The 20,656-nt window shown below is 34.7% G+C and overlaps 1 protein-coding gene across 1 annotated transcript in view; it reads left to right on the top strand.

Moving 5' to 3' along the window:
* Positions 1-20,656, top strand: part of LOC118188606 (uncharacterized) — a 271,758-nt gene that overhangs the window by 165,863 nt on the left and 85,239 nt on the right. The window contains exons 19-22 of the mRNA XM_085823594.1: positions 186-364; positions 1,641-1,731; positions 7,070-7,185; positions 10,618-10,795. Coding sequence (XP_085679720.1) covers positions 186-364; positions 1,641-1,731; positions 7,070-7,185; positions 10,618-10,795 — 564 coding nt within the window. The remainder of the gene's footprint in view (positions 1-185; positions 365-1,640; positions 1,732-7,069; positions 7,186-10,617; positions 10,796-20,656) is intronic.

Genomic DNA, 20,656 nt, shown 5'->3' with positions numbered 1-20,656 from the left:
CTGATAAGCTGACCATATGTCCAGGGTTTATGCTGATGCACTCCGGGGTCCAAGAAAGCAGATTTCGAGGCACTGCAGGCCGTAGTCCACTAGAGTTGTTGCGCCACTGAGTTTGTTTTTTTTTTTTTAGTTTAAACTTTGTGTTATGATTCAAAAATACATAAAATATGTGCTCTGTCATTTAGGTGATTCCAGTGGAAGTTGTGCACAGTGTTTACCGGGCACTAAAGGTGAAAAAGGTGAAAGAGGATATGACGGTGCTCCTGGGCAACAAGGAGAACGCGGACCTCCTGGAGTTTCTGGACGTCCCGGAGATAAAGGAGATGATGGATTGCCAGGATTTATTGGTTCTCCAGGAAAAGAAGTAATTAATTATAATTCGCTTTTAGTTAATGCTGTTTTGGATATGATGCATTATCGAGTAGGATTTATGAAGGTACTGTTATGTCTACCTAATTTTTCTTCGATGTCATCCCACTTCTTAGATATTCGCAAGTTATCAGCCTGTCTAAACTAAACTTGCATATGTACAGATTAATGTTGAAAAATCTTTATTTTACCATTACTAGTGTATTATAATGAAGGCGAAAATTTGCGAAGGCGACAACTAAAGTAAAAATTTTTCTTATCAATCAAAACTGGGAACATTTAAATGACCTGCCTTGAATGTACGAATACCAAAATCAAGTCCCATAGAACAATATCTGGTTTACCTCTAGTTAATCGCTATAAAAGTAGGAACTTCTATAGATGAAGAGGGTAAATTGCTTTTTTTTTTATGTAACGGAATATTAATGATCAAAACCGAAAGTCGGCTACTTAATATTAATATTTTTATTTTGAATGGCATTTAAAATTATATATATATTTTAATATTTATTTTCAGGCGAATTCATGCTTTTGCTTTTCAGATATTTGTAGAGTTTGGTGGTGAAAAATGCTGTTTTGAATATTTAAAAAATTTTTAAACATTTTGTCATAAATTGTCAAGGTAGGCAAACCTTCAAATAACTTTTTATTTAGTTATCTACAAATGTTTCATCGCTGTTCCTGCATCCAGTGCATTAGGGCTTACAGGAAAGAGGATAATCGATTTATTTAGGAATTTCCAATATGCGGTTGGGTTGTGGTTTCATTTAATCCAGATATTTGGAGTTCTGTAACTGTACATATGATATATCATAAACACAAATAAAATAAGAAGGATTATTTCTAAAGCAGTTTTTATATATATTTTAATTTGATTTCTTTAGGATTATCTCTTTTATTATTAGATTATTTAAGGAGAAAAACAAGAGGTAAAGGAGTTATTTTAATTTTGTTAACAAGCACACCTAATGTGCTGCAATTAGACTTTCGTTTTAATCCAGCATTACTTTACTCTACATTCTTTAAATTTTTAAACATGTGTTATTTAAAATCATTATAGTACTGTGTGCTTGATTAGTTTAGTGCATTAGTTTATTTGAATTTAGTTTCAAATTAAGATTTCACTCTGAGATATCACCTGTTACTTACGAACCTTCATATGATGATTTAATTATTTAGACCTAAGTTAGCATGTCTGATTAAAGTGCATTTTAATTAGGTTCAGCATAATTTAAAATGTGACTTTCTGGAATTATGTTTTCATCCTGTAGGGGAAGCCCGGAACTCCAGGAAGTCCAGGCGAAAAAGGTGACAAAGGACAACCAGCTTATGTTCGCGAAGATTTAGTGATTGGATCACCAGGTAAACATCTTGCTCTAAATATTATTAAGATATATCGTATTTATTGTAAATAAGTAAACTTTGCCATCACTTATTACTGTATTATATATGTGAGTATATCGTTACTCATCAACCTAGTGTTTATTCTCTGAATAAGTACATAAATGGATTGTAAAATTTTTTAGCTTTCTAACATACCTATAAATAACGTGTTATACAGGAACTTAACCTTTACATGTTACATTTATGTACCTAAAATATAGCATTTAAAGGAACTAAATGAGATTTTTGAAAGAAATGTTATCCCTAGACTAAAGCAAGTTTAGCAAGTAGTGGATAAATCCTTGGCAAAAAGTATCCTCGGCGTCCCTGACAAAATATACTCTTGGCACATAAATTGAGGGGTGATACATATGGCGAAAAAGGATACGAAAATTACACTTCTAGCCAAGTGTATTAAGTTAAATCCCTATTTTGTTGCTGAGACTAGAAGGAAGTCCGGAAGTAGTCAGGTACTTCCTTCGTAAATTACGTAAACTGTCAGTATTGGGAGAAAAATTATAGACGATTCCTATGCGTTCACTCGTGTGCAAAATTAAGAGAATCTGCATATTATCTGGAATTTCTGAAAAACTAATGGACATATGTTAATGAAATTTGGCATGAATATACATTTATAATAGAGAATGGAATGTATCATTCAAAAATCCTTTTATGTATGCATGATTATTAGTAAAGCTCATAGTGCAGGGATGTCTAAAATCCCCGTTATGATATCGACCTGAAATTGAGTCTAATATGGAATATACTATGTTCCCCTTTTCTAGCCAGACAGGTCACGCAGAGTGACGGTGTACTGAACACAAGGCAGTTGATGAAACCCTGTGGCATTTTATTTCAATCCTGCAGCAAGGCTGTTTTCAACTCCAGAGTGGTTCTCGAAAGGAGATGGAGAGATGAAAATGACCTACCAAAAGCATCCCAGACATGATTTTCAATGTTAAGGGCAGGAGATCTGGCTGGCAAATCTATGTGGCGAATATCCTTACTTTCCAGGAAATCGTCAACCAGCTAAGTGTATGAGCTTTCTATTCCATTAATAGAAACCTAGGAGAAACTGCGCCCTTGAAAAGTTGAACGTAGGGCTCTGAGATCTCCTTTCTGAACCTCATACTAGTCAGAGAGCCTTTGTCAATTACATGCAGTGTGCAGAGGTTTATAATGCCTGCACAAACCATTACACCTCTACCAACGTAGTGATCCTTTTTCCTGGCGAGGGAAGGATGATATCGTGTTCCAGGCTCTCTCCAGATCCAAGTCCGCCGAGAATCAGTGTGCAGGCTGAATCTCGACGCATATGTAAAACACAGAGTGCTCCACTGAAGTCTGGTCCAAGGCGCATGTTGTCTGTACCATGCTAAGAGCACTGTCTTGGGTGATGTAGTGATTGAGACGCAAACAGTGGGCCTTCTGGCGTACAGACCTATCTCAAGAAGACTTCGGGCAACTGTAGACCATGAAACCCGTGTTCCAGTGGTAGCATAGAGCTCAAGTGGGAGCTGTGAAGCTGTAGCAATCTGGTTTCGCCGCGCTAAAAGTCCCAAATGACGATCCTTATTAGTCCCTGAGGATCTTGGTCGACCTCGTTAAGGTCTTCTCTATATGGATCCAAGTGTTTTGAAATGGTTTCCATAAATTTGAGATCACACTGGGCATTATATTGATTTTTATAACCAACTGCACTTTTTATTGGCTTGCTTCCAAGCTATCAACAATTCTCCATGTCATTCTGTTATCCATGAGTTCATCGCTATTCATTTTATCCCATACCTTACAAAATTTTACCAACTCTTGTGAGAAATACGGCGAATGTCGTGAAGGAGTACGAGCACTCAAAAACCGCCGGAAACCTGTCGTGCGCGTATATTCCCTCCATAATCCCAGCTCTGTACAGACGCATGAGTACGTTTACGTATTCTGCTCTGAATATTTGCATAATCCTTCGGCGGCATAATTAGTAATTTTGGTTCAATCCTTTTTGTAAGAATAGACATAATTGGCTAATTTTCTTAATTTTCCACACGAGTGTATATTTCAGACTTTGGAATTTTCATCTATAGTATGGTATACGCAGATAATTAGAAACTTTAATAACCTTTTTTAGTAATCTAGAAAGACTACAGACTAGACTTTCAAAGACATCTTGTGGACCACAGTCCATGTGTTGGGAAACTATTTCATTAGCATAGACTTCACTGAAGAACTAAAACATAATGACCATCTGCTCAGTAACTCGTTCGCGATCTTTGGCCTGTAAAACCAGCTGAAACTCGCCTTGGCATGTATGCCACAAGTTTCTGGTAAATGACTGGAGACACTTTGTACTAAATGTCTAAGCAGCGATTACGCAAAGTCGAGATATGCTGACATGGTGGTGTTCGAGCTCTGAGCTGCCGCTCCATAACATCCCAAATATGCTCTATCGGGTTAAGATCAGGCACGTTAGGTGACCAGGACATAATTGGAATTCATCCTTATGCTCTTCGAACCACTCCAACACAATTCAAGCCTTGTTACATGGGGCGTTGTCCTGCTGGATGATTCCATTCCATTTCTAGTTGGGAAGACAGACGCCTTGTAAAGGTGCGACTGATCCGCAATTATGCTCAAGTTGTCTGCAGCTTTCATGGTCTATTCTACCACAATTAAGGGTCCCAGAGCCGCCCATGAGAACATTAACTAATACCGTCACCGCCTACCTGTGTATGAACCGCTGTACAGGGAAAGCAACTGTCGCCTGGAAGATGGCGTACCCTGACACGACCATCGACGTGATGAATGAGAAATTGTGATTCATCCAAACAGGCAACTGTCTTCCACTTGTACATATTCCCGGGCACATTGTGTATGCAGTTGACAGTAACGCTTGCTCAACAGAGATACACGAGTGGGACGTCTGCTGCACAGTCCCGTATCCAACAGTGTCCGCTGAACTGTGTTTTCCGAAACACTTGCACTGTATTGGGCTGTTAGCTGAGCCACTGTCTGGCCCCGATTCTGCTGTACCAAGTGGGACAGTCTCCGAAATCCTTTTTCTTTGATAACGCACGGACGTTCAACACCTTGGCAGCTACTTCTTGGTATCACCGTCATTTATTCACTTGCATAAATAATAGCAATGGCATATCCGGAACAACCTAAGAGTCGTGCAGTTTCAGAGATACTCGTTGCGAGTCTTCGGGCTATTATAATCTGTCCTCTATCAAATTCGCTTAGATCAGCAGCCTTTCCCATCACTCGCAAAAGTAAGTGCAAGAATGATTCCTTACCTTCTCTAAGGAGCAATTAAATACCATTCCCACTTAATCACATGCCCTCCGCGTCATCCAGATGAGTTCTTTGAAAAATGTGATTTCTCAAGTTTCTCACCGAAACTACCTCATTGAAAAATGTGGTCCTTTGCTTCTCAGTTTAAATGATTTGTGTGATTTTCCATAATTAATGGGCAGCACCGAGGCTCGTGTTAATGTAGTTGAGATTTGCGATGTTTGATCGCCAAGAATATTTGTTCCTTGAAAATAACGTTTCTATTAATGGAGCTATGAAATACTGGTAATACATTAAATGCTACATCCTTTTGCAAAACTGATAACATAATCATTTTCAGCCGTTTTGCTTTAGCATGAGAAATTATTTTGTAACTGCAGCAAGTTCAACCTTTCTAAATAGTAAGAATATTGAGGACATAATTTTATGTAATTATCAAGAAGTTTATTTACTCTTTTAAAATATAGACTTTTCTTTTACTAGTGCAATTTCTTACAGTATATGAAAGCTTTGTTTTTTTATTATCCAAAATGGATTTTCTTTTTAAACTCTTCTGGTATATATGACTTTAATGATCAAGTATCCCCCCTGAATAAGTTTTATTAATTTATTTAAGTGTCTGAATAAGTTAAAAATCATGTAATAAATATAAAACGTAGCTGTTGGAATTTTGTTTGTTTTGTTTGCGAATGAACATAACTGATGGCGTTTTAATAAAATGCTTGAATTTGAATGATTTTGTTATTAGATTCTCAAAAGAAGGGATAAGATCTGTTACATGGATAAAAAAAATAAAAACTGAATTTTCTGACATAATATGGCACTGAATTATATCAGAAATTTTATTAATGAAACGATAAAACCAATTCATGTTTGATTATTGTTGCATATGTTTTGTAATTTTTTACGCTTTTCATAGTGTTATTATACGCTGCTAATCTTTTCATTCTAAAAAATAAAACTTTTCAGGTTATATTCTTTTAAATATTGCTTTCAGATTTATTTGTAAAGTGTGTTCATAATTTTGTGTAGATTTGAAACTTTAAGCAAAAAGAATGTTCACAAGTATTCATAACTAAGAAACAAAAATTAAAATGATCATTATTTATTTTAAATATTATTTATTGAATTATAACAGATATTTAATAAAAAAATTTAATTTTTTTAAACATTTGACTGGGAAGAAGTCTTAACGAAAGAATCAAATATCACTTGATATGGAGACATATGATTCTTTTTTTAGTAGACAGATATTTTCAATTCATTGATGTATCACCCTGTTGGCGTGGTAGTAGGGAACTTGGCTGTTATAGTCGTGGGTGCTATTTCGAATCGCAGTGAACGCATAAAGGCTTGTAAGTGTACAATGTCTTTGCAGCATGAGTGCATTTAAAGTACTGTTCAGCAAAAAGTCCTCAAAAAAAAAAAAAAAAAAAAAAAAGGTTAACAGCTGATAGGAGGCCCTCAAACTCGTCTTCTGAGGGTGGTCTCTTTCAGATTTCGGACGGAGCTTTCCTTTTTTGGCGGGTTTAATTCGCTCATACTTTGTGATTCACTCTGCGCAACGTTTTCGGTGTTAAGCTATGTGACCGAGGGGTTCGGCCATTCCTGGCGAACGCTTAATTAGGAAAAAATCTGACTGTTAAGATATTTATTTAAAGTTAATTAAAAATATTATATTGTGTAAAGAAGAAATACACCAATAGCTATGTTAAAATTTCCTGAAGCTTCCAGCCAAGCAAACAAAACTTTACTAACTGCATTAAGGGAGCAACGACATTCACGCTCTTCTAAGAATAAGTAATAGCTGAGTAATTTTTAAAAAGTACTAAATAAAAAAATAAAATATAAATCAGGCATAATTAATACACGGCAACGCAATCAGTCGAACATCGATCTCACCGTAAAAACTTATATTAAATTTAAAAACTATTTCCTTTGATAAGCAAATTATCCAAAAGCTGTCATTTAGTTCCAAAAGCTGTCATTTAAAGAACAACATTATATATTCTAAGACTGTCTTCTGTTTTAGGCGACAAAGGTGAGAGAGGACCTCCCGGTTTACCCGGGCTGCCAGGGCAAGATGGACCTAAAGGTGAAGATGGGTATCCGGGACCATATGGATTACCCGGACCGAAAGGAGTAAAAGTAAGTGATGGAGAAATTTTACAAAATATTTATCATAAATTTTACTTTCATTGAAAATGATTGATTTAAAACCCATGGTGTTCTTGAGGCCATTTATTGTTATTGTTAAGATTTATATTTCGGAGACCTTGGCCAGTGGACATTTTCTTTATCGTCTACATTAATATTGCGTAATCAAGTATTGCTTAATCAAGTATTTAGCTAATATTACAGAGCACTTAAATGATATTGCTAAAAGGCATTCGTGATCAGCGAATAATCAACGGTTAATTGTTCAAGGATTACATGAGAAATAAAGGTTCATTTAGTAAAATTGTATAGCTCAGTTTTTCAATTCTTTTGTTAACTGAGGCAAAGAGTGGGTTGTGAAAGAAGGTAAAGAAAATGCGTCACAAAATCTATTTTCTCTAAACTTTAAAAACACTATTAGAATTTGTATGCTTTCATTGTTGTTCTTACTAAATACAGACTTAGATCTCTAAAATTGGTCATATGTTAATTTTGTAACATTATATTTAACACCAAAACTGTGAAACAAGCAGAATCCTTTTCAATCGCAAAATAGTTTTTTAGTCTTTTTTTATTTATTTAAATTTTTTTGGCAATGCAGAATACTTATGCAAATTTCTAGGAAAGGTCACAAGAAATCATCATTCGCTGACCGTTTGCACAAGTTTGCTCACTGGATTGCCCATTACACGAACACAAAGTTAACCGATAAGCACCTTGTATGGGAGGATGGGATGTGAACTGTAGCGAGCGAGCTATTGTACGTGTGGGTTCCAAAAACAATCCCCTGTGAGGCGTACTTCCAACTATCAGATGTTTGCGCTGCTGCATTAGGGGAACGCTAGTTGTAAGACTAATATCTGCCAGAGACATGCCAGATGCCATTAATCGAAAACGATGGCCGCATACCAATGACATCCAGAAGATCATATTTCGTCAAGCAAAATGCACTCTAAATGCTTATACTCGATTAATTGCCTACTACGACTGGTCGATCCCATTCAGTGGTATGAGGAATTCTGAAGGATAATCAATTGTATCGACACCGTATGCAGTGTGTCCACCTACTACAGCATTTGCTCACTGATATCTGTAGTAGAATGTAGCGGAAATCTGTTTTCTGACCGTGCACTGTTTGCAGACAAGGCATGCTTCGCGCACAATGGCAGCTTTAGTGCACAGAACGTTCATTATGGGCAGTGGAAAATTTCCATGGTACACGACCATAGGGAGCGCAACACCGTTTTGCTATAAATACTTAATCCAGCATTGTCGAGGACCACTTTATGCCTGTTCATCTGGACAGACGGAGTTAAAGATTATTTCTGGAGGATGTTTTGCTATAACATATGGATACACAACAGGTCCGGCAGTCTTTTCCTCTTGAAAGATGGCTCCAGTACGACAGGAACCTTGCCCATTTCAGTGATAACATTTGTCAATATTTAAACGTGACATCTCGACAGTGGTGGATCGGACGTGGTGTGTCCTATTCATTAGTCTACTGGACCTCTCCTATAGCATGATTACTTTCTCTGGAGTTACTTGAAAGCTGTGGTGTACGACACCAGTCTGGATAGTGCTCAGAATTTAGTCGCACGGGAATCTCCGTAAGTGCCACGACTGTCCGATTTACCCCCCCCAGATCTTCTGCTTGTAGAATATTCGTATTTTATTTGCTGACGATGTATCATGCAACATCATCAACCCTCCCTCCCCAAAAGAAAATGCTGCAAATTTTTCCTTATTTTAAAATGCGAAGACAGAAAACAAGTGGAAAACGAAAATAAACAAAATTAGTGAGTATATAGAAATTGTACATTATCACGGGGCTGCAGAATAACTGATTTCATTACCTGCTTTCTGGCCTCGCCTATTCACACACAAAATATTGTTTAGAATGTTTTTAAAAGAACAAAATAAAATATATTTATAAGAATCATAAAGCAAAAATGTATCCATTGTTAAAATTAGGCTGAAGACAGTGAAGGTGCACTGAAATGAAGAATGAAAAATGACACAGAATCCACTAAGTACATCGAAGCGATAAAAGTAAACAACAAAGTTAATAATTAAATTAAAATAAATCAGTTACTAGTTTAAGAAAATAGAAAACGTTATTTAATAACCATTTTCAAGAGCAATAGAATTCTTTATTAGAGACACTATGAAACAATTTCCCCCCTTCTTCGTGAGCGAAACTTTTACCTTAAAACCAGAAAGGAATTAACCAATTAGCAATTAAATTTAAAAAAATGTAATAGAATAAAAATAAAAGCTTTTGTATGAAATCATTGTCAAATTGTTAACATTTTTTCTCTTAAAACTTTATTTTGAAAGCACCGTGAAAGGTTTATCATCTTTTCAGCCAGTACAAGACTTCTACGTTAAACATTTTAAAACAGTTTATCTCCCGATGGGTAAAAAACTACATGTAGGCTCCCTAAAACAATTTATTAGTTTTCCAATCAATAGAAAAACCTTTGTTTGGAAGTACTATGAAAACGTTTATTATGTTCTTTCCACGAAACAGCAGAAGGAAAAAGATTGAAAGCAATGCGAAACAGTTGCCCTCTTTCCGTAAGTAGCAAGCTTATGTGTGGAATATTATGAAGAAGTTATTATGTTTTTTATGCTTTGCCTCGTCTTATACCCATAATTTATAATTTAATATTGCCTCGTCTTAGGATTTTAAATTTATAATTGGCTTTAATATTAAAAATCTGTCTCCGCCGGATATAAATGACAGGGAATGAATGATATTGCAGAAGTCTCGTCAGTCGTATCCACTTGGTTGATTTTAGTCACTTAAAATGTGCAAACAGTTGTCCTTTCAAGACATATTTTGACACATGTTGAAATTACTAAATATGAGTGAGAGGAAAGATGCAGCTTCGTTACCGTTATATAGGCAGCAACGAATCGTTTTATTCCATTAAGTCGGACAAAAAATTCGCAATAATTCTTAATGGAAATAAAAGAATTTAAGGCACTAATAATTTTATGCAAGACCTTATAAATAATGCTATCAAAATAATTTAAAATTGCACTCATTTTTTATAGTATTCTTTGTAACAAATATATCATATTTTAGAGCAGTTTCAGTTTATTTACATTCCTTTAAGCATTTTCACGAAATAAAACTCGACTTTTCTCTTAATGAAACTTGCCGTATATTCATTTAATGAATTTTCCTTTCGAGGCGTTTACTAACTGCCAAGGTATGTGTTTAAATACGATACGTTGTATCAGTGTGTTATTTCATCTGGATATAATAGTTTCATTCCTGTGTTTCCTAAATCTGTGATATTGATTTTTGCCTTTATAACAGATTACGTGATATTATCGGTCTACCAGATCGGAAAGGATTTCGAGAACATTGTCGAGCTTTTAACTAATTTTCATTAACATTCATTTTTTTAGGGTGAATTAGGCCCTTCAGGTATACCAGGGCCACCTGGTCCTATGGGTCCACCAGGTTTAAGAGGCTTGAAAGGGGACAAGGGTTATGGCTTTCCTGGAAGTCCTGGAGAAAGAGGTGAGGAAGGCATTCCTGGTCAACCTGGAAGACAAGGCCCTCAAGGTCAAAAAGGAGAACCAGGTTCGTAAAAATTTAATTTCATGTAAAATCTCCAAAAGTTAGACCTCCCCCCAAAAAAGTATTTATTCGCATTGAAACTTTCACAGATAATGGGTATAAAAAAACACAAGTGCGGAAGAAAAAATTACCAATAAAATAATTAAATTATAGTGGTAAGCAAAAACATTGGATTTTTGGTGACAAAAAATGTTCAGCGATGGAAATTTGTCAGTACGGAGTAGATGACCTCTACTGGGAATACATACCCAACAACGCCGATGCATAGTAATGAGGTCTGCTATGGTGATTGGAATGCCCGTGCCCATGCTCGGAATAGATATATTCTTAGCTATTAAATGTTCCGGGGAGAATTGTGAGTAAAAGTTAAAACTTCTTCTAATTATATTTTTAGCTGTTAAATGTTCCGTGAAGAACTATGAGGTGAAATTAAAACGTCTTCTAATTATGTTCTATACCTTCTTCATGGGATGCAAGACGGATGGCTTTGATAATTGTTCCATACCAAGCAATGTTTCAGATTGGAGAAAGAAAGGTCTTCTAGTTTTGAATTTTCAACAATATATCGTGAAAGACCGGAAAATTGGAGAATGTCGACGTTATGCGAACACATACCAGATATATCGGTGAAAGATTGAATATTTGGTAACAATCTTATGCATTCGAAACATCGCCGGTGAACGTCAGTAGTAACCCCCCCCGTACTTGGTAGGCGGAAGTGACGTCACAGAAAAGGGGCTTGGTATCCACCCTCTTGGAACACGTGACAACCGGAAGTGACGTAGATGGACGGAATGACATCATCAAACTTTCGTTTTTATTCTGTGGCAACGATTTTATGTTTTCAAAGTTTTTATTTTTTGTGGCAACGAGTTCTTGAACCACGTGATTGAAATGACATCTCTTTTAGTTTATTACTTTTAATTATTTGACATGTGATTAATATTAGTTTGATATTTGATAAATATTAATACTATTTTGTATATCATTAATTTTACTTTTTACTCTTTTTTAATAAGTATCTTAATTATTTAGTACGTCATTATTTTAAATATTACCTTTAATTAATTTTTATTGAATTTATATTATTTTTCCTGATTTTTTAAAAATAACTAAACGAGTGGGATTTCAACCCGCTGTCTCTTGCATGGCAGAAAAGAGCGTTACCTCAAGGCTATGCTTTTATCTCTTGAAATCTGTTATTTGTCACCTTTTACTGCAGCTTTGTGCATTTCACATTGTGTACCATGATGTCACGAGGGTGAAAGTCTGCGTATGCGCCAACCTGCCGTAAAAACGGGATCACGCATTTGTTTTTTCACGACGGTGAACGAATACAATCTTGATGACCAATCAGAATCTTGCTAATAATATCCTTCTGTAACCAATGAGCATGTTTTATGTGTCTTGAACGGACTAGGATTTCTTTTGGCTACTAAATCATTACATTATACATTGCAGTTTTAAATGGAAGATTTTCCCACATTTTAAATTTCTCTTTTTTATTTTATTGGGATATTTTTAATTATCTTCATTTTTCTTTTCAATCTAACTAAAGTTAATTTATTAGTTTTTCATTCATTTTTTTTCCCCTTTCCCAAACATAAATTTTATTTTGAACTTTCCCAAATTGACGTTTATTTCCACAAAGGTGAATTTAAATTTTCTTTTTACTTTTTATTTTTTTTTTATTTTGCAAAAGTTTTTTTTTCTTTTTCCTTTTCGTATTTTTCCTTTAATTTTTTTATGTTTAACTTTCTTTTTAGGTTTTACAAAAGTAATATTTAATTTTACGAATTTATTTTTTCCCTTTCACATTTTTATTTCGCAAATTTTTTTTTTTCTTCAAATTTATTCCTTTTCGTATTTTTACTTTAATTTTTATCTACATTTAACTTTTTTTACTTTAAAAAGTTTTTTTTTTTTTGTTTAAGTTAATTTTTTTACAAAAGTAATATTTATTTTTACAAATTTAATTTTTCCTGTTCGCTTTTTATTTTAAAAGAAGGTGTTACTACATTTTTAACTATATTTTATTTTACAAAAATAATATTTATTTTCATAAATTTAATTTTTTTCAGTTTTTTGTTTGCACAAATGCAGTTTTTTGTTTTTCCCTAATGTATTTTAATTCCAGACGTAAGTTTTATTTTTTTTCCTTTAAAATTTTTGTCTTGTTACATTTTTATTTTACTCTTAACTTTTCTCCTTTGTGTTAAATACAACATAATGTTACATTTCCATTTCTCCAAAAGTAAACTTACCTACATTTCTCTGTCTTTGAAATTTTAAGCTGGAATTTACATGCATATAACTTCACTAGATAATATTTTCTGCAACTTTAAACCAATATACACAATGTTCATTCTATATAGTTTCACTGGAATACTACATTTCTTACTTTTTTACTACTAAGTTGGAGGTACTGACAACTTTTCCTTCTAATGTATTGTACTAACTATTAATGACTGTATTAATTTTTTGGCCAACTATACAAAACTTTGCTGATTCTCTTTTACACGTCTTACCTTTATTCAAAGGATTCACCAAATTATGTCTGACAAATGTAATTTTTACACTTTCCATTTCCACATTTACCCTTATATTTAAACTTATAAAATATATTCATGCTTTATTTCTGATTCCTTTTCTCCAAAATAAATACGGACTTACACATGTTTCTTTATTGTAAGACCTACTGACTTTAAAGAAATCTTTTAAGGAAAAATAAATTTTCATGGTATGAAGCCCACTCAAACCAATGCATGGAACATTTCTACCGAGTTAAGTTTAGATACGTACCAATAGTATTTCATTTCTTTTTAAATTACTCTATAGACATTTATACGTATACAACATTTATACACATTTATACATATATATTCCGAACACTCCCTTTTATTCAGTTAGATTCATTTATACAACTAACACAAATATTTCTCACACTTTGAAATATTTTACAAAAATATCTGGTATTTTCTTGCACAAATCCTACTTAAATCACCACACATACACTGAACCTTGATTTTCATGTAAAAACGTCACTCGGATTCCTAATATGATTCCACCATTTACCGCAGAACTTTACAAACACTACTCTATTTGAACTTATCACAGCCTTAATCTCTTAACAAGGTACAGAAGATTGAATTATTTTTATCTACAGAGAAGAATATCCACATTGTAAAGTATTATTTTAAATTTGAATTATAGTTATATTTTGTGTAGGAGAACTTAAAGTCTACAATACACATGTTATTAATATTCAGGCATGGAAATGAAACTGTATCGCCTTTTTCTCAACTTGGAATATAAAAATTTGCTAACTTGGAATATTTTTAAAGTATTCATTGTAATTTAACTGAAAGATAACCATATATTACATTGTCAATAATTTATTTAGCAAGCTTACAGCCTTTTCAGAACAAAAGTTAATTTATCATACCTGACAAATAACTCCTACATAGTTATGATACATTACAAGAAATATTGAGTAGACTTCCAAATAATGATCCAACATAGTAATTAACTTAAAAGACCTAAGACAGTCATTTTAAGATAGAAATTTCAAAATGACATTGCTTAGTAATAAACTGTTACAGGTTTTTGACATTATCTTCTCAAAGATAGTAAATTAAATGACACACAAAAAATTATACTTAATAGGTCATAATGACAGAAACGCCATATAATGGTCTACTATAGTCATTAACTTTAAAAATTTTTACGCATTTTAATATGATTTATCATAAGAAAGACCACACTTTTCAGAAAAGCATTATTTTAATTAAACATTTGAAGCATATGTGGTGATGGCGATAAGGAGCGCGCCTTGCGCCTTCCGATAAGTGTGGCAACCCTAGAGGAGAAGTTTCTTACGAGTAGCGAGCAGAGCGAAACAGGCAGGCTGTCGGGGAGTATGCGCGATGTTCCTAAATAAAGTTTAATTTTTATTGTGCACTATGTCTTGTTAATATTTATATTAATGCAGTAAGAACATAATCTGTGATATGGAATTTGAGGATTGGTGGTAAAAACATAACAGGAAGTTACCATAATGGTAACCCGGACTGTGTTAAATCGTATGAACAGTTCTCAAGCACTTTCGGTTTTGACTACAAGCCATCACTCAAGATCTCCAAACCAGAAGTAATGGATTACATCGATTTTATCCTCCGGATCACAGATGAGTACTAATTATAGATCATTTTATAATTCTGTTTTCTACTTATCATTTAATTTAATTTTCTTTAGTTAAATTTTTGCTTTTATTTTGGCTTAAAAACCTTGCACAATGTCTGATGTTCATGCCGTCCAAATTCCGGTTTATAACCGATCAGACCCATCTTTATGGTTTATTATGTGTGAAAGTACTTTTGCTCTTGCCACCCCCAAACCTATCACAGAATCCATTACTAAATATAATTATGTAGTTTCTCATCTTCCTCCAGATATCGCATCACTAGTACGGGATTTACTTATGAAACCAGACCCTATTGATCCATATGCAAAGCTTAAAACTGAGTTAATAAATCGTTCAGGAGAATCTTCTCAGCAAGAAATTCGCCAATTATTATCTGGAGAAGAATTAGGTTCTCGAAAACCTTCCGATTTGCTTAGAAATATGAAACGTCGAGCAGAATCTTTAAATGTTCCTGATAACTTAATGTTAGAATTATTCCTTCAACGTTTGCCTTCGACTGTTCAGTCTATTTTGGCAGCGGTTTCCAATTTAACTGTAGATAAAGCTGCAGAAATTGCCGACAGAATTTTAGAAGTAAATCCAACCCCAGGGACTTGTGCCGTTTCTCGCACAGTCGATCAGTCTCTTGAGGATAAATTATTTAAAGAAATAGAAAAATTAAACAAACGTATTGATCGCATTTCTCTTTCTCGTGGTCGCTCGCCAAATCGCGGAGATCGCAATAAGGAAAGAAGCAATTCCAAAAGGAGAGATTATTCTGTTTGCTGGTATCATAGACGTTTTGGGAAAAAGTGTAGAGATGACAAATGTACAAAACCTTGTTCATGGCAGGGAAACGAAACCAGCAAAGAATAGAGGCGACTTATTCTTTGCCTCAAGTTTCACGTCGCCTGTTCGTTCGTGACCGTAGAACAAACCTTTCATTCTTGGTCGATACCGGCTCTGACGTGTCCTTACTTCCAGCAAATAATTCTCAAAAACGGAATTCGTCCCAACAAACACTTTTCGCTGCTAATTCTTCTACTATTCATGTTTATGGTCAAAAAACACTTTCTTTGGATTTCAAATTAAGACGACAGTTTACATGGACTTTTCTTATAGCAAATGTTAGTACACCCATTCTTGGAGCAGATTTTCTCCATTTCTTTGAATTGGTGCCTGATCTCAGAAACAAATGTCTCAAAGATTTAAAAACGCATTTTAAAACCGTCGGTTGCGTGAAAAATGCAAGCATTTATTCAGTAAAAACTGTATTTAGTGATACACCATATCACAAAATTTTAAAAGAATTTCCTTCAGTTACTAGATTACCAGATCCTAACCAACCTGTTAAACATAACACCGTTCATTATATCATAACTAAAGGTCCACCTGTGGTTGCAAAACCTCGTCGCTTAAAAATAGCAAAACAAGAATTTCAAACTATGATGCAATTGGGGCATTTGAGACCTTCGAGCAGCAATTATGCATCCCCACTTCACATGGTTCCAAAAAAGGGAAGTCTGGAATGGAGACCTGTAGGAGATTATCGAGCATTGAACGCTCAAACAATAAAAGACAAATACCCTATTCCATGTTTAGCCGATTTTACTGCTGCATTGCACGGTACTAAAATTTTTAGTCATGTCGACCTGATTAAGGCATACCATCAAATACCAATTAACCCAGCCGACATCCACAAAACCGCCATATGCACACCATTTGGTTTATTCGAAAGTACCCGTATGCAATTCGGCTTATGCAATGCATCTGCGACTTTTCAACGTTTTATAGATGAAGTCACGCGGGGTTTAGAAGGCGTTTACGCTTTTGTCGATGACTTGCTCATAGCCTCTAAAGATTCTGAGGAACATTGCAGGCATTTGAAAGCTTTATTTTCCAAACTTCAGGAATATGGACTTTGCATAAATGTTTCAAAATGCACCTTTGGTCAAACGTCTATTGATTTCTTAGGTTTTCACCTTAGTGAAAACGGAACTGAACCTCTTCCTGACAAAGTCAAATGTATTTTAGATTTTCCTCAACCTACCACTCTCACTCAGCTTCGCCGATTTTTAGGCATGTTTAACTTTTATAGATGTTTCATACCTAAAGCAGCACATATTCTTTCTCCTTTAATAAAATTGTTAGAAGGCTATATGAATAAAAAGAAATCTCGTTCTCGTGTTCAGGATTCATCCCCACAATTAAATTGGAACGAGAATGCTGAACAAGCCTTTATTGCTGCCAAAAATGCCATTGCTCAGGCTACCCTTTTGAGACACCCTATTCCCGGAGCCCAGCTAAGCATCTGGGTAGATGCCTCAGACGTCGCAATCGGCGGCACACTTATGCAGTTGTCTCAACAAACATGGGAACCTATAGCATTTTTCTCTATGAAACTCAGTAAAAGTCAACAGAAATGGTCCGCGTACGATAGGGAATTATTTTCTATTTATTCTGCAATTAAGAAATTCCGACACATGTTAGAGGGCAGAAATTTTATAATTTATACGGATCAAAAACCGTTAATATACGCTTTTAAACAGAACCCTCATAAATGTTCACCTCGACAATTGCGCCATTTAGATTTTATTTCTCAGTACTCTACTGATATTAGGCATGTGCAAGGTTCAAAAAACGTCGTTGCTGACGCTCTTTCAAGAATCGAAATTGATTCCATAACAAAATCTCCATTTTTGGATTTTAAAAAATTTTCGGAAGCTCAACGGCATGATCCGGAGGTACAAGACCTTCTCAAAAACAACACATCATCTTTGAAACTGGAATTTAAACCGTGCCAATATTCTGATGGTAATATTCTTTGTGACATATCAACAGACATTCCTCGTCCATTTGTTCCGAATTCCTTTCGCAGACTCATCTTTAATCATCTGCATAATCTGTCACATCCAGGAATTGCAGCTACTACGAAGCTTATTTGTTCTCGTTATGTATGGCCCGATATGAAACGTCATATCAAAAATTGGGTGAAATCCTGTGAATCTTGCCAAAAATCGAAAATTACTAGGCATACTAAAGCACCACTGGGCACATTCTCTCTTCCTGATGCACGTTTTTCAGAAATCCATATGGATATCGTCGGACCGTTACCTCCATCAGAAGGCAATGTGTACCTTTTGACTCTAATAGATAGATTCTCCAGATGGCCTGAAGCCATTCCCATCCCGGATATGAAAACGGAAACCATTTGCAGAGCCATCTTCAACTGTTGGATATCTCGTTTTGGCTGCCCATCGATCATAACAACAGACCAAGGTTCTCAAATGAGATCCGCACTTTTTGCAGAATTCACGCGCATTTTGGGTACGAACAGAATCACAACAACAGCCTATCATCCAATGTCAAACGGCATTGTTGAACGATTTCATCGACATTTAAAATCTTCTCTCAAGGCTCACGAGACCAATAACTGGACTGAAACACTACCAGTTGTTATGCTTGGTATTCGGACAGCCGTAAAGGAAGATCTACAGTCATCTTGTGCTGAACTGGTGTACGGCACAACTCTCAAGCTGCCTAGTGATATGATAACGTCATCTAAGATATCTCCGTATGACACACAATTTATCACGAATCTTAGGCATAGAATGCAACAATTGAATCCAATAGCAACATCTGCACATTGCCAAGAAAAATGTTACGTAAGTGCTACCTTAAAGTCGTGTACGCATGTATACTTACGTGTCGATCGAGTAAAGCCACCTCTGTGCCAACCATATACAGGTCCGCATAAAGTTCTTTCTAGAACGGACAAAACTTTCACAATTGATATTAACGGTCTGAAATCTACTGTGTCTATAGACCGTGTGAAACCAGCCTATTTGCTTTCGGACTCTAATTTGCCTGAACTGAAAACAAATAAAGACTTAAAGACAGTTCAGCAGAATAAATCTGCAAACGAACTCTCTAAGACACAAACTGTCACCAGATCGGGAAGATATGTTCACTTCCCTAAGAAACTTGCTTCTTACATAACAATTTAAAACACTTTTTTAAAATTCATATCTTAACATATTTCTTGTTATTTCATGTTTATTATGTGTCAATACCTTGTTATATATTGAATTGCATTTTGATCTTTTCTAATTTTATATTCTAATTTTGTAATCATAAAAAAATACCCCACAGCACGGATACTCTGAGATAATTTCATAACCTGTGTCGTTCCTTTGAATAGCCATTAAAGGAACTGGGGGGAAACTCTGTGGTGATGGCGATAAGGAGCGCGCCTTGCGCCCTCCGATAAGTGTGGCAACCCTAGAGGAGAAGTTTCTTACGAGTAGCGAGCAGAGCGAAACAGGCAGGCTGTCGGGGAGTATGCGCGATTTTCCTAAATAAAGTTTAATTTTTATTGTGCACTATGTCTTGTTAATATTTATATTAATGCAGTAAGAACATAATCTGTGATATGGAATTTGAGGATTGGTGGTAAAAACATAACCGGAAATTTCCATACATACAATCCTGCTCACATATTTTTATTTATCATGAGCATGACACATAATAAATAAAATACATTTCACAGAGTACGAAAAGCATTTCTGTTTTTACCGACTGTACTCTTAAGAAAAGATGCAGTATGGAATGCTTAGAACACTCTGTGCCACAGTTTCTCATTTCCCCACGCATTGATCAAAATATACATGTACTTTAAAATCAGTTAAACAAATCCAAATGCAAGTATTCAAAAAGGAATACTTCACAAATTAGACAAAAGATAGGTACACAATGAACTTAAGTGGATAAATACAGAAAAGCATGTAAGGACCAAGAAACAAAAATGTATTCGTGGAGAACTTTTTTACGATAAACGTGCGCTATTTTTGCACGTGGGTTGCATTTTTTGTTTTAGATTAAGCAAGCATTCAAGATAATTCCTGCATAACTAGGGATTTTATTCACACTTGTTAGTAATGTAATTTATTACAACAGTGGCAGACATATAGGAGAAATATGCCATATCCATGAGGAAAAAAAATCCCAAGCCATACTGTAACAGGGAAATATAACAATGGAATAAGAAAAGGCCCTATTTCCAACAAAATAATATCTGAGTATGCAAAACATGAACAAGAAATGAATATTTTTCTGAAAATGTTCCGGATGTGATAAGTCAGGAATAAGAACCTTCACTAGTTTCATGAACAGAGCATGAAAATAATGATAAATTTTTAATTTTATTTTGTCTGTAATACATTTACTTATACTAAAATCTTCCATTTGGTTGACTGTACTTTACATTTAGACGCAAGTTGATAAATCGTAGTGATTTTGTGTTTTAAAGCTTCAGATTCAGAAATATTACAACTTCGGAAATATTACAACTCAAAAGCAATAAGATTAAACCTACAAGAGAATATACTGTAAGCAAATGAACGTGATAAAGGACACTTTTTTTCGTTGTTTTCCATGAATTCATAGATGTGGTGCAAAGTTTTAATACACTGTATATGAACTATGAGTTTTTTCAAATTTATTACGATCACTGTTTTCCATTTACGTAGACGTTAAGAAAACATTTCATGTTAATTTACCATTTTTCCTGAGATTTATCAATGCATTTACTTAATTTTTGTATTTTGTTTACAATTATACTACCGAAAGAACATAAGAAAATATTTTTCTTGAAAATGTCCATATTTTTTCCCAAACGTTAT

This window comes from Stegodyphus dumicola, chromosome 1 (genome assembly GCF_044657685.1).
Source record: "Stegodyphus dumicola isolate Sdum_Otavi_A_Nest chromosome 1, ASM4465768v1".
NCBI classification, from domain to species: domain Eukaryota; kingdom Metazoa; phylum Arthropoda; class Arachnida; order Araneae; family Eresidae; genus Stegodyphus; species Stegodyphus dumicola.
This window is presented reverse-complemented; position numbering and strand designations above follow the sequence as displayed.